General features: G+C 42.8%; 1 protein-coding gene across 3 annotated transcripts in view; it reads right to left on the reverse strand.

Annotated features, from left to right (window-relative positions):
• Positions 1-18,028, reverse strand: part of GRAMD4 (GRAM domain containing 4) — a 102,434-nt gene that overhangs the window by 20,294 nt on the left and 64,112 nt on the right. For all 3 annotated transcript variants that reach the window (XM_033162026.1, XM_033162024.1, XM_033162025.1), the window contains exons 5-9: positions 9,855-9,916; positions 6,453-6,585; positions 5,127-5,152; positions 3,449-3,540; positions 1,488-1,579 (exon numbers count right to left, since the gene is read on the reverse strand). In XM_033162026.1, coding sequence (XP_033017917.1) covers positions 1,488-1,579; positions 3,449-3,540; positions 5,127-5,152; positions 6,453-6,585; positions 9,855-9,916 — 405 coding nt within the window. The remainder of the gene's footprint in view (positions 1-1,487; positions 1,580-3,448; positions 3,541-5,126; positions 5,153-6,452; positions 6,586-9,854; positions 9,917-18,028) is intronic.

The raw sequence follows: 18,028 nt of genomic DNA on the forward strand, positions 1-18,028 counted from the left end.
GGGGTTTCCTTCTGCAGACATCCACCTTCTCCAGAGGTGCAACAATGGAGGTGGAGACAGCAGCGCTGCCTCAATGCCCTGTTATCTACTTATGGGGCTCCCTATGCATGACAAACGTGTGAAGAGAGCTTCAGGGACTCAGTGAACAGGATGAACGTGCTTGCTGAACGAGCTGAAGCGCTTTCAGTTCCAGCACAAGGTTATTATACCTGCGCTGATGTAAGAATCTGATGGCACACAGGCAGAAACTGTCATGTTCAGTTACCATGGGTAACAGAACTTTGAAATGAGTAGATTTGCATTGTCACTTTTCCTGGTTTAAGAATAATGCTCTGGGCGGGGTTATTTACCGTATTTTTCACTCCATAAGACACACTTTTCTCCTCCTAAAAAGTAAGGGGAAATATATGTGCGTCTTATGGAGCGAATGGTGGTCCCTGGAGCTGAATTGCCCAGGGGCCAAAAGAGGATCATGCTTTTTATTTTACAAAGAGAAAAGGGGGTGTTGAAAGGACCCCACTCAGCAGCTGATCAGCAAGAGATTGGGAGAGAGATAAGAGCCCCGGCTCCCTTTCAGCCCCACCCTCCTTTGTTGAATGTGCTGCAGAGGGAGGTTGTTTGTTTCCCCAGCTACATGTGACTGGCTGATTAGATTACCTGTCTGGAAACTGTAGGAAAGGCTCCCTTTCCTTTAGAAGCTGCAGAAATGTGAGTTGAACCCCATAAAAACAGAGCTTTTCCTCTTTGCTTTTCCCCCTTTGCAAAAGGAGCTTTGCTTTTCCCCCTTTGCAAAAAAAACTGCAAAACTTTTAGCTGATCCTCAAAAAACAGGGCTTTTCCCTTTGCAAAAAAAGCTGCAAAACTTTTAGCTGATCCTCAAAAAAAACAGGGCTTTTCCCTTTGCAAAAAAGCTGCAAAACTTTTAGCTGATCCTCAAAAAAACAGGACTTTTCTCTTTGCTAAAAAAGCTGCAAAACTTTTAGCTGATCCTCAAAAAAACAGGGCTTTTAGGGGAGGAAAACCAGAAAATTTTTTCTTGTTTCCTCCTCTAAAACAGAGGTGCGCCCTATGGAGCGAAAAATACGGTACTTGTCTCCAAAATCAACATTCTGTAGAGTTTCCCTTCCCTCTGCTACAACCTATAGAGGAGCTGCAGTTGTGGCAAATTGCTTCTCCCTAGCTAGTCTGGCAGATGATATGGAACCACAGAATCGTAAGAGTTGGAAGGGACCACGAAGACCATCTAATCCAGTGTTTCCCAAACTTGGGTCTCTAGCTCATAGCTGTCAACCCTCCCTGCTGTTTCCCAATGCTATAATAAGGGAATTTCCCGCAAAAAAGGGAAAAGGTTGACAGCTACGCTCCAGCTGTTTTTGGACTACAACTCCCATCATCAGAAGGACCACGGGTCAGGGATGATTGGAATCGTAGTCCCAAAAACAAGTGACAAACTGAAACCTCAATACAGAAGAAAGTTGAGCGATTACCTGGCTATGAGGTAATTTAGGGATAACCTCAAAATTGCTAAAAATAAGAACATAGGAATGGCCCAGCCATGCCATACAGCATTCATGTAGATCTATAGTCAGAAGAAGAAATAAAGCATTACAAAGGAAATAATAATAATAATAATAATAATAATAATAATAATAATGCTTTCATGCAATCAATACCCATGCTGAAAACAATCTCCCAGGACATCTGTATTGATTTGAGATGAATCAGACTCTCTTACATTGCAATTCTATGCATATTTACCTGGAAATGAGTCCAGCTATGTTCAATGGGGTTTTCTCCCAGGTAAACATGTGTAGGAGAGATGGGGAACTTGAAGCGCAACAGAATCTGCAGAACCCTAATTCCAATCATCCCTGGTTGGGGTTCAGCTGGAGTCTGAAAGGCTACAGGTTCCCATCAAATCAATTTTTACTTTTGAACTGGCATTAATGCTCTGAAATCATGCAGACAGCCAAACATCTTCACTTGGAAGCCCCCCCCCCAACATGGGTATTATACTGACCCTACGAAGTGACATTCCTGTTTTTTTCCAATTCTGTAATTAATGCCCCTTGAAGAAAATGCAGGTTTCCGACATTCTTTCAGCTTCCACGGCAACAAGCTCTCCTCACAAGCAGGCCCAGAACGGCCGCTCATATCAATAAATGCTATGGCCTACGCAACAAATTATCATCTCAAAATCCCCATTGCTTCATTGAACTAATATTCTCAGTGTCTTTTGAAGTCTGTGGTTACTTAAAGGATTCTGCACAAAAATCGTGCAATTTGGCTTTGCTTGAACAGTGGAGTGCAAGTGAGGGTGGTCTTTTTGTTTTGTTTTTTGAGGGGAGAGACACATTATTCTATCAAGAGGCATAACCTGGCAGGAGACCCAATATGACTCTGCAAACTCTGAACTCCGTGACAATCCATACCCTAAACCACGGGTGTCAAACACAAGGTCCGCGGGCTGAATCCGGCCCGCCAGACCTCATCATGTGGCCCGTGTAGCTGCCGCCGGCCGCAGGGGCGGAGGGAGGCTCCGCGCCGCCTGGAGCGGCAGCGCGGAGGAGGCACCCCCCCGGGGCGGGGCTCCCGCTGCTGCTGCCGCTTCCGCAGCGACTTTGCGAGCCCTCTGAGTGAAAAAGCGGCTTGGGGGGGGCTGCCGTGCGCGATTGGCAGCTGCCCCCAAGCCGCCTTTTCATCCGGCGGGCTCGCAAAGTCGCTGCGGAAGCGGCAGCAGCAGCAGCAGCAGGAGCCCAGCGACAGAGTGTGCACGCGCGACATTATTACTTACATTATTACAAAAAACAGTCATAATTGAATGCAGTGACAATAATTTATGATAATAAAGAGTGGACACATAGTCCTACAGATACAACTGGCCCTTTGAGGGTGACCAAACTGCTGATGTGGCCCCCAATGTATTTGAGTTTGACACCCCTGCCCTAAACCCACATTTAAAGTGTCTTTGAAACAGGGTAAACCAGCCCAGGTGGTATTCTCCATAAAAGCTCTTTGTTAAAGTGGAAGACAATCTGCTCGCTCTATATTATCAGCCCCATCGTGTTCCTTTAACAGATGTTAAGAGATGTTGTTACGGTAATCTGGCAAACTAGACACTACAAATGAGCCAGAACAGCAAACAGGTAAAAAAAACTGCCTCTTTTTAAAAACTGGTAAGCATTTTAGAAACAGCGAAACTTTTGCAACTCTACACAACCGACAAATCCAACAGGCATGCTTGGTGTCACAACATACGACACTGTAATGCTGATTTATGTATGTCATTCTTCCTGGCCCTGCGGGTTGTTGTGGACTTCCAGGATTCAGATTTATCAAGCCAGCTAGAATTGGGTAGAGTTGCTTCTCCGCGTCCCCCCCCCAAAAAAAAATAAATTCGGCAAAGGTCATGTCTGTAAGTTCACCTGAACGAGAAAGGACAACTTACAATAAAGGCAATAGCAGAAGTATAGATAGAATACCAGTCTGATAAGGCAGAAAGATTCTTCACAAAATTTGTGACGGGTTTGGCACCTCTCTCTAGGCAGAAGAGAAAATAAACATACTCTAAGCAGACAGCAATGCTTCAAAAGACGTAATGCAACGGCTTTGAGTTGGAAAGGGGCGAGGGGACCACCCACAAGGGCCCAATAGTTGGTGCCTGAACTTTTCAACATCCCTTTCCCTTGGGATTACAACCAGTAGCGATGTGTGTCACTGACTTAGAATGTTTCCACAGATAAGCGGTGTATCTTGTTATTGAACACACTCTCCCATAGTCCTTATTTAGGCATGGCATCTCATGGCTTCTAGGAATTCAGGAAGCTAAGAGCCAATTCACGCACGCATCTGCATCACTCGAGTTATCGCTCTGTGAGCAGCTGCTGTAGACGCAAACAGCCTCCCTGGGAAGTTATCGCACTCGAGGTGAAATAAGGCCGTGCCAGTGGTGTTTTTGATCTGTTTCCTGCATGCAAATCACACCTTCGTGTTCTCCAGAGATGAAGCTGCCCAGAGATGAAGCCTTCAGGCTGCACCATAATTTAGGAAAGGAATGGCACAACAGCAAAATAGCATTTGCAAGAGGCCAAAGGCAGCTCAAGAGATGGGGCAGGACACACACCCTGGTCAGTCCAACCTCACCTCCATGCCTGTATTAAAAGGGGAAGATTACAAACAAGGGCAAAGGCTGCATTCTTGCCATTCTTGTGGTGTGAGATGACTCCGTGTGGGGCCTGCGGAATTTCAGATTAATCTTAAGCAGCTCTAATTCTCGTATACTAAAAAAAAACCAACCCACAGACATTTGACTTGCAGAACTGGTCCAGCTCCATTTGCCCGATAAGGAGCTTTATAAAACTAGACTGAAGCCAGCACAGAAATCAACTCAGTGTGATCATTTTGGAATCGAAAAATAAACAGTGAGCCTTAACGGCTTGGCAAACAGTAACAGAATTATTTAACGATGGAACGCTTGATTAAATAAACTATGTTCCATGGTTAAGACTCATTGGGCAGAATAAATCAGAACAAGATCACTGCTCCCTCTTCACCAGGCCCCTCAGCTCTTGTTGGTATGGTTTGGTGCGCCTATCCTCACTTCTTAACTCAGTTTCCCATGACAGCCGCGCTGTGAAACTGTGGTTTAATAGCTCCTTACAAGCTAGGATAAACCATGGTTCACTGACCCAAAAGCATGACGTCTGAATTGGGCCTACGAGTCCAATTATCACTCTAGTTGTCAGATAAATATATTCAAGAGAGTTCAAGCTTCTATTTCTGTTCAACAGAGCACAACAATAAGCTACTATTGGGAAAACGTTAAGTTTTAGGGATTAGCTTGAGAGCTATTTTAAACTAGACAATTAATGAATCCCGTGAATAGATACACTGCAAAAAAATGAATATTCACAGTTGTCACATCATGCTTTTTACATATTCAATTTCTGTGACTTTGAATATTAATAAGATACTTTATCTAATTCCATGTTATATGTGACACTGAGGTAACAAAATTATACAGATTTTATTGCTACAATATCCACATAAATATTTCTCAACACTGTTTGTATTTTATATACAAATGCCATATATATATACACGTAAGAGCAACGTTAGATACTTACTTAATCGTCTCATATTTTCTGTGAGCCTGGAAAATGAATAGTAGATCGTATGTTATGTTGTCTTTGAAGGACAAACATATTTTTGTTTACTACCCCATATTCAACACAGATTATTCAAAAAGGGTGTGTGTTGTGTCAGAACTTCGGCACATATATTTTTATTAAATTTCTATGCCGCCCTTCATCCGAAGATCACAGGGCAGTTCACAACATAAAAATACAAAATGAGAACACAAAATACATTTAAAAAGAATGAAAACAAAAACCAATAACCCTCTCCCAGAAACACGTTAAAAAGGACATAGAACGCTAATCAGCCAAAGGAAAAGGGCTGGTGAAAAAGAAATGTTTTGGCCTGGTGCCTAAAGACATGCAATGAAGGTGCCAGGCAAGTCTCCCTGGGGAGGGAATTCCACAAGCAAGGAGCCACCACAGAAAAGGCTTGTTCTCGTGAGCATGTGACACCGATCCTGGTCCAACTGCACTGGCCACCAATTAGTTACTCGGCCCAATGCAAAGTGCTGGTTTCAACCTATAAAACGGATCAGGACCACAATACCTTAAGGACCAGCCTCTCCCCATATGAACCAGCTCAGACCCTGCAATCACCGCCCTTTTTCGTGAGCCTCCTTCACAAGAAGTCTGGAGGGTTGCGACCCGCCCTGAAAACTATTGGTATAGGACATTTAATAAATAACAATAACACAAAGACGGACCTATTCTGTGATAGCTCCCTGCTTGTTGAGTGAGGTTCACCTGGTGCCTTTGTTACATATCTTTAGGTGCCACGTAAAAACATTCCTCTTCTCCTCTTCTCCCAGGGCACTTAAACAATCTATGGACTTTAAAACTGTGGGGCTTTTAATTTCTGTTTGCTTGTTATTCTGATTTTTTGTGACTTTTTTTTTTACTGTAAAGCACCCTGTGATCCTCAGATGAAGGGCAGAATATAAATTATATATATATATATATATATATATATATATATATATATATATATATATATAGGCTAGAGCAATTTATACACGCTAGGTAAGTTTCACAGCTATCCTGCTGAATGTTCCCCACTCCCACCCCAAAGTTGGATTTCCCGAGCTCTTAAAAAAGAGGAATATGGAAAACATGAGAGGGCGATACTTTCTTCTCAATTTTGTGCAGATACCCCATAAAGGGTGAGTGAACGAATCACGGTTACTCCACAGTTAATTCCCAGAGTGGAAGCAACCTCTGACCTTTAGCAATTGTCATTGCTAATGTGCTTTTTTAGCAGACGGTATCATTCAAATAATTTTTTTTAAAAAAAACTGATATTCCTGTGTGACTTACCTTCTAGCACTAAGTGGTTCTTCTGTTTCAACTGTGTTTTCTTCGGGCTGAAACCTGAAGTCTTCAATATATTCCCCAAATTTGTCATAGACCCACTTCTGAACCCGTGAACACATCATGTTGCTGCGTTTATCTGTTGATAAAAACAACGTTTTAGTTACTTCACACACACACAGTCCAAAGAAGATTGGCAGATCAAGTTGATGGACTATGCCGAAATTGCAAAATTAACTGGGACGCTCAGGAACCAAGAAGACGGGAAATTTAAAAAAGAATGGGAAATGTTTATAATATACCGTATTTTTCCGTGTATAAGACTGTGCTTTTTGCTTTTTAAAAAAGGGAAAAATTGGGAGTTGGCTTATTCACGGATAGTGAATGCAGAGTGGGGTCGTGTGGTTAATGGCAGCAGCAAGCAGGAGATTGGCAGCGACGACTGGGCAGGTGACTGGTGGCTGCGGCAAGGCGATTGGCTGTGACTGCGGCAACTGGGCAGGCGATTGGTGGCTGCGGCAAGTGGGTGGGTGGGCTGTTGGTGGTGGCGAGCGGGCAGACAATTGGCGGCTGTGGTGAGGTGTGTGATCAACAGTGGCAGGCAGGCAAGTGAGCGGTTGGCAGAAGTGACCTCCCCCATCCCCAAAAAGCTAAACAACTTAAATTCGGGGGGGGGGCGTCTTATACATGGAAAAATATGGTATATACAGAATCACTGTAAGCAGGTTAAAATATTAGCAGGACTCTAAACACACTTGTAATGTAATAGAAACTACAGAAAATTTAGGATGATGAAAACTTTGGGGAAGTACTATTATGCAGATGAAAACAGAAATAAGAGGACCCATGGATGGGATGGGGGGAAGTCAGAAGATTCAGAGCAATCTCGATATGTGTATGTGTAGGACATTTTTATGTAAATTTATTGTCTTTTCTTCTTTCCTTTTCTTTTTATTTTTGAAAACCAAATTTTAAAAATTGTTTTTTAAAAAAACTACAGTCTATTTATCTATCCATCTGAATCCTAGAGAGTCATCGGTAGCAATAACCTGGGGGCCGTTTTCAATGAGGAACCTGTCCCATAGCCTACAGCGGTAGCCAAATAGTTGGCAAAATTGTGCCCTACCAGCCTCGGATCCTGGCATCTTGCCACAGTTTCGAGACCCTTCTGTGATCCTGAAGGCAGGCCTAAAAATATGCCTCTAAATCTATAGATTTCCCAGAATGCAAAAGAGGCACAAATGCAGAGTACGATGCCATGGGGATTTCTCTAATACGGTTCCATTTACAGCACCAATGAAAAGAGGCCACAAGGCAGTTTTCTGTTAGTGTATTATATGGAAGCACATTGGTAAACTGGGAGAGAGCATCCTGCTTTGCAGGCATGCCTAGCAGGGTCAATACAGATTTCAGGAGAAACCATGGTTTGTGATAGCTTTCAGAACCAAAACCCAAATGGTTTAGGGTGGTGTGCCTACATTCCTTGTGCCTTTCCAGCACAGAGCTTCATAAGTTCATTCCCATCTCCACGGCACAGCAGTTTCCGAAGTCTGAGTTAGGACTATGAAAACAACTTCTCAGCTCGCAAAACATTGTTCTGACTCATAAAACAGTTAGTCAATGTAAACATCATGAGAAACCATGGTTTGATTTCCATTAACCATGGTTTGGTGTGATGTCTGAACTGAACCTCCGGGTGGCACAACACACAAAACAAACATGATTCCATGGTATGAAATATCTTGCTTCCGCTTTCATTTTAATGCGTATCAAATTTAAACCGCAAAACTGAAGTTGCAAACAATGTTTTCACCTTCATCACACCAAAAAAAAAAGCTTCAGACGCAATCTATTTTTTCCTATACTTTCAAATTTGATTTTACAGAGCACAGTAGGCAGGGAAAAGGGTTTCGTTCCAAAAGCAGTGGGAACATATTTCGTAAGGCTTGCATAATCAGTGTTTACAGAGAAAGCAAGTTCTAGAGAGAATAACACATTGAAAAATAAGAATAACAAAAAAAGGGAGCAGCTGTAAAAAGAGAAACACAGGAAAGAGCACTAGATAGGAATTTAAACAGCTTTGCACTACGGCTAATTTAGAGGGGGGGGGACTTTAAGAAATAACTCATCCATCAATCCGCACAGTAGTATGTAATAAATCTCAGCAATGGGATGTGGGAGGTACTCTGTACTTTGCAAGGATAATGGATCTCCCCATTTTCCAAAGATCATTTGTGGAACCTATTCTTTAACAATTGTCTATCGCCAGTCAACCAAGTATGCCATATAGAACAATATCTGCAAACAGAGAGAATTACATTTTCTGCAACATCAGAGGTTGGGAACCTCCAACACAGACCAACTCTGGTGCATTAGGGGGTGCAGTTTTGGCCCATGCGCCATTGCTCCCAAATCACACCCGTGTGGCGATCAGCTGGCGTCACTGGGCGACATCAGCTGATGCGCCGGGCGTGGTGGGTTTCAATCCTGCCTGGCGCAAGGTTGCATGCAGGAAACATGATGGCAAAGCAGACCCTTCTCCCCACCAAGTGGGGTCAACTTTGGCAGGTGGACATTCACCTGCCGTCACCACTTTGCAGGTGACTGACAAGGTGAGTGCTCCCTCACACCTGTCGAAGTTGGCCCATGAAGTGGGGAGACACAGAACTGGCTCACTGACCGAACAAGTTATCCACTCCTGGCACTTCTCCAATTGCGACCACATGGAGATCTCTGGATGTCGGGTTGGCGACTGGGGTACGCAAAATGTCACTTGGAGAAGGATCTGAAATATTTTCCTTGAAGATTGAATTTGTCTCATTCTGGATTGTTTCAATTGATGTTTTAATGTGCTGTAAACCAGCGCGGGTGATGCTGCGGTCTAAACCACTGAGCCTCTTGGGCTTGCCGATCAGAAGGTCGGCGGTTCGAATCCCCGCGACGGGGTGATCTCCCGTTGCTCGGTCCCAGCTCCTGCCAACCTAGCACGTCCAAGTGCAAGTAGATAAATAGGTACCGCTCCGGCGGGAAGGTAAATGGCGTTTCCGTGCACTGCTCTGCTTCGCCAGAAGCGGCTTAGTCATGCTGGCCACATGACCCGGAAGCTGTACGCCGGCTCCCTTGGCCAATAAAGCGAGATGAGCGCCGCAACCCCAGAGTCATCCATAACAGGACTTGACTGTCAGGGGTCCCTTTACCTTTTAAAAACCATTTTGAGATTCTCCCCCCCCCTTTTAAATATAAAGCAGTATATAAATAATAATGATGATGAAGATGGTATCCCATTGCAAAAAAACAACAACAACCCAGTGGCGACCAGAACCTAGGTTTCAGGAACCATTTGGCAATTAGATTATATCTGAGTTTCTAACATTGTCTCTAGAGAGCTAGTAATGAATCAAAAGGCACCTGTTCCATTGGCTTGTGTCTGTGCTTTTGGGGGTTGCGGAGGTGGTGGTGATTCTTCTGTTCTGCAACAAGCCAAACAAACAAAAGCAGTAAGGTTAGCATAGCATCTCCAATACACAAAAACAAAATGAGTATGTATTTCGTATGTGTGTGGGTGTATCTTTTATTGGCTTGCTAGATGAGTAAGGATAATAATAATAATAATAATAATAATAATAATAATAATAATACATGATTTAAAACGTCGCATGAACCCAAATTAAAAGTATTATGCATTGACTGTCTTAACTTTGAAGTCTCCTCTTATGAGACTCAGTTGAATCAAGGGATGATTCAAAACATTCGGGTAAAAAATAAGAGATACAGCAGCAGCCCTGTCAGAATTTTACCAATCAGATTACAGGTTGTCTTAGTTTGAAAACATAGCAGCTGTGGGGAACCCCAGAGAGCAGTCATTTCCCATCCAAGTGCTAAGATCTGAGATAAAGGCTCTCTTGCCCCTGATCTTAGCGCTGTGGTGCTTAGCACCGAGATTTGAGATAAACCTCTGCAGTCAAAGAGCAGGCAGGCGCTTATCTCCAATCTTAGTGCGGAAAGCGCCACAGCGCTAAGATTGCAGAAGAGAAAAACGTAGTCTGCTCTTTTGCAGTAAAAGGCAATAAGGTTCTTCATTTGCATCTCAGCTTGAACTCAAAGAAGAATCTTCCAACAAAATATGAAAAATACAATAAAACATCAAACATTTAAAACTTTCCTAAACAGGACTGCCTTCAGGTCTCTTCTAAAAGTCAGATAATTATTTATCTCATTGACATCTGATGGGAGGGCGTTCCACAGGGCGGGCGCCACCACCGAGAAGGCCCTCTGCCTGGTTCCCTGTAACCTCACTTCTCGCAGTGAAGGAACCGCCAGAAGGCCCTCGGTGGTGGACCTCAGTGTCCAGGCTGAACGATGGGGGTGGAGATGCTCCTTCAGGTATACTGGGCCGAGGCCATTTAGAAGATGTAGCCTTCTAAGTATCCCTCATCAAAAAAACTAGACAGACAGATAGATATGGAGCACACCATATAAAATAACATGCAAGCATTTGAAAAGTACATCCGATATCCAAGGTAAGCGGGGGAAATTGCATTCCACGCTGTATTTCTCCCCCACCGATTTTCAGCGCTGTAGACATGAGATAACAGCAGCTTCTTGGCAAGAATCAGACGGAATATTCACGTATTCACTGAATGCTCAGGGCTCTACAAAGTCCCTGGTTTGGCTCCACAGCGCTGAAACGAGATCCTGTCACTCCAAAAATAACAAAAACCATGAAGGGCAATTGTATGTTCTGTGAAGGCAGACAGGTGCTCAGACCTGGCTACCTGGGAAGCGCAACATCATGCTACGGGCAATTTCTATTGCTTTCCCAGCACCGCTGAAATAAAATAAAGCATGGAAACGGAGAAGGCAGGGGTTGCAATAGGAGGGGGAAAGTGGCAGTTGCAGTTCCCAGGTTAATAGGCAGGTGGGGAGAGGAGGAAAAGGCAGGCACACTGGTGCAAAGTGGTTTGGGGGGGAGGGCTAAACCATGAAGAAAGTTTGAAAGAGAGGGAGGCTGTGGGTAGTTCTGCATTCCACTCCCCCAATTCTTCCTGGAGAGCCAAGCCACGACTTTCCCAATTGTTAGCCTGGAGCCTTCATTATACAGGTGAAACTCGAAAAATTAGAATATCGTGGAAAAGTCCATTTATATAAGCAATTAGCTACTGGAGTTTAATATATGAGATAGACTCATGACATGCAAAGCGAGATATGTCAAGCCTTTGTTTGTTATAATTGTGATGATTATCGCGTACAGCTGATGAAAAGCCCAAAGTTGAAATTGTTATTTTGTGGTTCTCATCAGCTATATGCCATAATCACCACAATTATAACAAATCAAGGCTTGACATATCTCGCTTTGCATGTCATGAGTCTATCTCATATATTAGTTTCACCTTTTAAGTTGAATTACTGAAAGAAATGAACCTTTCCACGATATTCTAATTTTTCGAGCTTCACCTGTACACTTTTAGGTACCAGGCAAAAACATTCCTCTTTAACCAGGCCTTTGGCTGATTATGCCCTTTTAAAATGTGTTGGGGAGGGTGTTACAGGGTTACTTTTGTGTTTTATTATGCATTTTGTGTTTTTAGATTGTGACTGTATCACAACTGACCTGTGGGTACAGGGCAGTATAAATAATAATAAAATAACAATAATAATAACAACAATAATAATAATAATAATAATAATAATAATAATAATAATAATAATGGTAGCTTTGGGCTGGCAGTGTGCTCGGTGCTGTTAATTAGCAATCTTCACAGACATTTACGAAAAACTGGCCAAATCTGCATTTACCGCAGGCTCCAGGAGTGCTAAATTTCTTGAACCAAAGTATCCTCTTAGAAGTAGACAGCACACACACACACAAAAAGGAAAGGAAATGTTTTGTTCTTTTGCCAGCAGGAAGCTACTTCAACTCAATGGGATTTGGCCTGCAAGGGCAGCAGTCTGTAAAAAGGAGCTTCCAAAAATGCAAGCAGGGCAAAGAACAACTTATTATCTTGCCATTGTCAAAGAAAAGGGTCCTTAGGCATTGCCTATCCGGCGCTCCAGGTCTCAATAAGTTTCTCTGGTTTCTCCTTTCGTTGTTACACGACAGTACTTCTCCTTGCCGCTCTTTGCACAGTCGAACCTTGGTTCCCAAACAGCTTAGTTGCCGAACAAATTGGCTCCCGAACGCCGCAAACCTGGAAGTGAGTGTTCCGTTCTGCGAACGTTTTTCGGAAGCCGAATGTCCGGCGCAGTTTCCGATTGAGTGCAGGAAGCTCCTGAAGCCAACTGGAAGCCGCGCCTTGGTTTTCAAACGGTTTCGGGAGCCAAACGGACTCCCGGAAAACAGATTAAGTTCGAGAACCAAGGTACGACTGTACATGCGGACTGCAAAGGAGAGAAAGTGCTCTAGCTGGGTCAATAATAATAGGCTAATAATAATTTATTATTGGTACCCCGCCCATCTGGCTGGGTCCCCCCAGCCACTCTGGGCGGCCTCCAACAGATATTAAAATACATTTAAAATATCACAGGTTAAAAACTTCCCTAAACAGGGCTGCCAGCGACCAAATTCCTTGCAATGACCATCCAGATATTGTGCAGGATACAGTGTCTCTAGAGAGATGCTGCCTTGCCGAGTCTTGAAATCAGGGGGACACTTGGGGCATTTGTTAATAACAACAACAACAACAACAACAACAACAACAACAACAACACCTTTATTGTCAATGTACAACCTGTGTACAATGAAATTAACCCGAGCCTCCCTCCCCCCACACACAAACACTCAATCTTATTGCACTCTGTGTGCTTGCCGCACAACACACCAACCCCAAAAGTCAGTTGCACTATATTGTTTTCCATTCAGCAGCCTAAGCCCACGGATAGAAACTGTTTTTTTTAGCCTGTTGGTACGACTGATTATACTTCTATATCTCCTGCCCAAGGGTAGAAGATTAAAGAGATGCTGGCCGGGGTGTGAATCGTCCCTGAGAATATTTCTCGCTCTCCTAAGGCATCGATCCCTTGCGATGTCATCTAGTGGACTCAAGGGACAGCCCATGATATCATGTGCTGTGTTCACCACCCTCTGAAAAGACTTTCTGTCTGTGGCTGTCAAGCCAACGTACCACACTGTGATACAATATGAGAGGACACTTTCTGAGGAATGGCGGCAAAAAATGGTGGGGTATATGGAAATAGCATTTGAAAAAGAATGGGGAAAATTCATGTTATATTTGAATAGGATGTGTGGAATATGAACTGTGGAACAAGACTCATGGCTTAACATATAACTCTTTATTGGAGGTATAAATTTACAATGCAAAAAAGACAATATGAAGATTATAGATTAAAGAAACAATTTAGATTATAAGACAGGAACACTAAAGAAGTGTAAAACCGCGAGAACTAATTAAGAAGAGGAATAAAACAGAGGAAGAAGGGGGGAAGCAGGGGGGGATGAGGTGGGAGGTGGGAGGGGTGGGCTGGAGGGATTAATTGTTGGTGGATCTGTATTGTATTGTATTGTAAGAAGGTTTGTGGCATATAAAGTTGAAGTTGAAGTTGAAGTTGTAAATTCAAAGGTGAATCCAAAGTATAAAATAGAATGTAATGGTAATGTATAAGATACGTTTATGTAAGAAACCAATAAAAATTATGAAGAAAAAAAAGAGAGGACACGTTCTATTGTGGACCGGTAGAAGAAGGTCATCAATTGTTGTTTGACGTCGTTCTTTCGCCAGACCCTGAGGAAATGGAGTCTCTGTTGGGCCTTCCTAACCACCTGAGTTATATTGTTTTTCCAAGCGAGGCCTTCACTAAGGTAGACTCCCAGGAATTTAAAGGAAGAGACTCTCTCCACACAACACCCCCCCCCCAAATATACAATGGGGCTAGTTCCCCTCTCTTCCTCCGAAAGTCCAACACCATCTCCTTTGTCTTGCTAATATTTAGGTCCAAGTTATTCTCTAAGCGCCATGTAGATACTTTCTGAACCTCCCCCCTGTACACTGATTCATCTCCACCTGTAATTAGACCCATTATGGTTGTATCACCTGCAAACCTAATAATTACAGTGGATGGATCAGATGAAATATAGTCATATGTTTACAACAAGTACAGGTAAGGGACTCAGCACACATCCCTGTGGGGTGCTTCAGGGAGGTGTCGGTTTCAACTGGGACCTACTGCCAAGAGGGCTTAAGGGCAACGCTGAACACAACCAAATCTTCCACACCTCTCCTAGTTGACCTGCATTACTGCTGTAAATCAAGAAAATCTTTAATTAAAAAAAATAAAAAAATAAAACCAGGAAGACTCAAACCCATGACGTCGCATCTGCCGAACGTCCTAATTTTCTTAATTGATAAAACGATGTTTCTATCAAGCGCACTGGTAGCGCCAGCTCAAGCCCGTTTGTATTTAGTCACACCGCAATTAAGAGTAGCGTGAAACGTCGCTTGGAGCCGGCCATGAACGGCTAATGGCATGTAATTTCACGCAGCGGCAAAGTGCAGGTTTGCATACTTCCCATTCAACTCCAACCCACAGAAACACCCGAGAATCAGTGCCAAGGAATTAGCAAGCTTTCTTATTTTTACAGCTGGAGCCCGTGACGCACTAGCTGAAAAGGAAACTTGACCCACGATGCACTTCTTATTTACGAGGGCAGGGAGCCTTCGAAGAGCGCCACAAAACAAGGATCCCAAGTAGGGGCTGCACAACAATCTCTGCTCTGTTAAAACTGTCCTTTCTAACCTCTGTACCTTTTCAAAACCCTAGACTAGCCTTTCCCATCCTGACATCCTCCGGGTGCCGTTGGACTCCCACTCCCATCAGACCCAGCCAGCATGGCCAGTGGGTCAGAGATTATGGGGTGTGCAGTCCCAACGACATCTGGGGAGCTAAGGAAGGCTGACCTAGATTCATCAGATGAAGTTAACAAAAAAGGCAGCTAGCAATGACATGCAAAATGTAGAAGCTCTACCGTAAGTGACAGCAAAATTCTGCCAATAAGCTACTGGAGGGTTTTGAGTTCTCTATTTCTGTCCCCAAAAGGAGCAGTCACCTTATATCCAAGTTGTTGTTGTTGTTGTTGTTGTTGTTGTTGTTGTTGTTATTAATTTCATTTCTATACCATTTTATATTTTTAAGTTTGTGTATTTGAGGGCATTTACAGTTTCAAGCAGGGCTTTATTTTCAACCAGAACTCGCCTGAACTCAATGCCTGGCACCTCTCAGGTCGGCGCCATTGCCATTTTATATCTATATCTATATCATCTATATCTATATCTATACCTGTATCTCTCTCTCTCTCTCTCTCTCTCTGTGTGTGTGTGTGTGTGTTTAACAAAGTAATCATAAATAAATAAGAATAAAAATGTGCACCCCACCACCATTGTAACTATCCAACCACCCAAAAATTCAACACCTCTTGCGATGGTTTGACCCCTTTCCGTTTTAACGGTACAAGTTCTACAAACACCCTCCATATCTCCTCAAAATCATTTCTCCTGGATATTTCCCGTCTTATCTGAATGGCACATGTTAATTTATCATTACTATATCCCACACCTCTTTATACCATTCTTCCATTTCATATTCTGCTTGTCCCTTCCACTTCCTAGCTATAATAACCTGTGCAGCTGTCAATAAATTTGTGAGAAAGTCCTTCATAGCCTGCGAACTTTGCCACTGCCTTTATAACAGAACAAGGGAGGCAGGCATCCAATTATTCATTCATGGTGAGTTTTCATTTTCTAGAAAAACAGCCCTGGTTTCAAGGATATTTCAGCATTTAAATAGGTGCAGAAGTAAACTTTGACAGACATGAGTAACCAGAGAAACCACTCCAAAACGGTTTGTGCTAAATAATAATAATAATAATAATAATAATAATAATAATAATAATAATGTATTATTTGTACCCCGCCCATCTGGCTAAGCTTCCCCAGCCACTCTGGGGAAATAAATGTTAAAACAATACAGCATTAAATATTAAACACATTTGTGTGCTATAGAGGAGCAGATTTTGCCTGGATTTTGAAAGTTGGGTCAAATGCTTGTCAGCTTTAGCATATGCTAGGTTCTGCAAAAGGACCTTTAACCAGTAAAGTTTTAGAGCGGAAACAGCAGACTGCACCAGTGTTGCATTATGAAAAGCGTGGTTTTAAGCTAGGGCTGGGCGATATATTGACATATCGTCCAAAACCGGTTTGAAGTCCACATCGTGATATCAGATTCATAATTTTTGAACTGGCAATATATCACGAATCATGGTGTGTGTGTGCGCTATGCAAAAATCACGATGTGGGAAAAACCGTGAAGCCAGTCAATGCCTCTACATAGCTCCATCCTTATTTCAGAAATTGTGATATATCAGTATATTGTGATGTTTAGTATATATATCACAGTGTTGAAAACCAGATATCGCTTAGCCTTAGGTCAGGGCCTTGTTAGCCAGTTTGAGAATCCAGCTCTGGTGAAAACATCAGAATTTTATTTGGGGGGGGGGGATTAAACTCTCTGCCAACCTTTTGGCAGACCACCTAAAAAGGATCTCATGGGCCGTAATTGGTCTGCAGACCACCATATGAGAACCTATTCTCATATTTTTTTGCCTTGCTGATTGCCTTGCACTAGGTATTACGTAAACAGCCCGCAAAAATAACTGAACCAGCATTTGTTTACAAATTAATAGCTTGCCTAGGAAATATGGGGATTACACCAAAAATACCTATTATCCCTTCCCCCCCCCAAAAAAAATGTACGCAAATTTAGTGCCCTATCTTCCCCTAATCTACGTGCCCATGTAGGTTAGGAAGCTAATGGGATGTTAAAAATATCTCATTACAGGACAAATTAATTCTCAGGATGAATTAATTCTCAACAGTAGCCGTTCTACGTGCAACATCAGTGTTTAATGGCCTGCCGGGCTATAAATAAATGAGAGAGAGGGAAAATCAGCCAGCCAAGGGTCCTGCTGATTACTGCTGCAAATTGCTTTTTTTATAATAATAAAAAAAAGATGTTGAAGTTAAATTATCCTGTTCAGCTAAACTTGCAAATGGACAAAAGGCAACATAAAAGCAAGAAAGCAATTCGCCGGAAAAGTGAAATAAAAATGAAAATGGGTGCTTCTTCATGTGCTTATGCCGCTAGCCAGTAAATGACACTGTTCCTAAACTCACAAGAACCAAAACAAGAATATATATTGCATATACAGTATGTGCAATTGCCCCAGATGTTAACCACGGCTCCACACTGGTGGCTTCCATCAACTCAACCCCTCCTTTAACTACTGCATTCCAGAAACCAGGTTTTTTCAGCTGGAGTAGAGAACAACACTCAGCAATGGTCAGGCGACTAGAAAGCATATTAACATTGGGGGAAATATTTTATTTATCTCTCTAAAAGGATGCACGGGCCACTTAATGTTTTAAAAAATATCTGCTCAGTGCCACGACATAAAAACAGCAAACATCTTTAAAGCGAAAGTACAACGTAAATCCAGTAAAACAGCACTATAAAAACAGGGCTGTGTGCTGAATTTGACCGAGGCTCGAGCCAAGGCACGTCTATGGGGAAGG

Source organism: Lacerta agilis, chromosome 10 (genome assembly GCF_009819535.1).
Source record: "Lacerta agilis isolate rLacAgi1 chromosome 10, rLacAgi1.pri, whole genome shotgun sequence".
NCBI lineage: Eukaryota > Metazoa > Chordata > Lepidosauria > Squamata > Lacertidae > Lacerta > Lacerta agilis.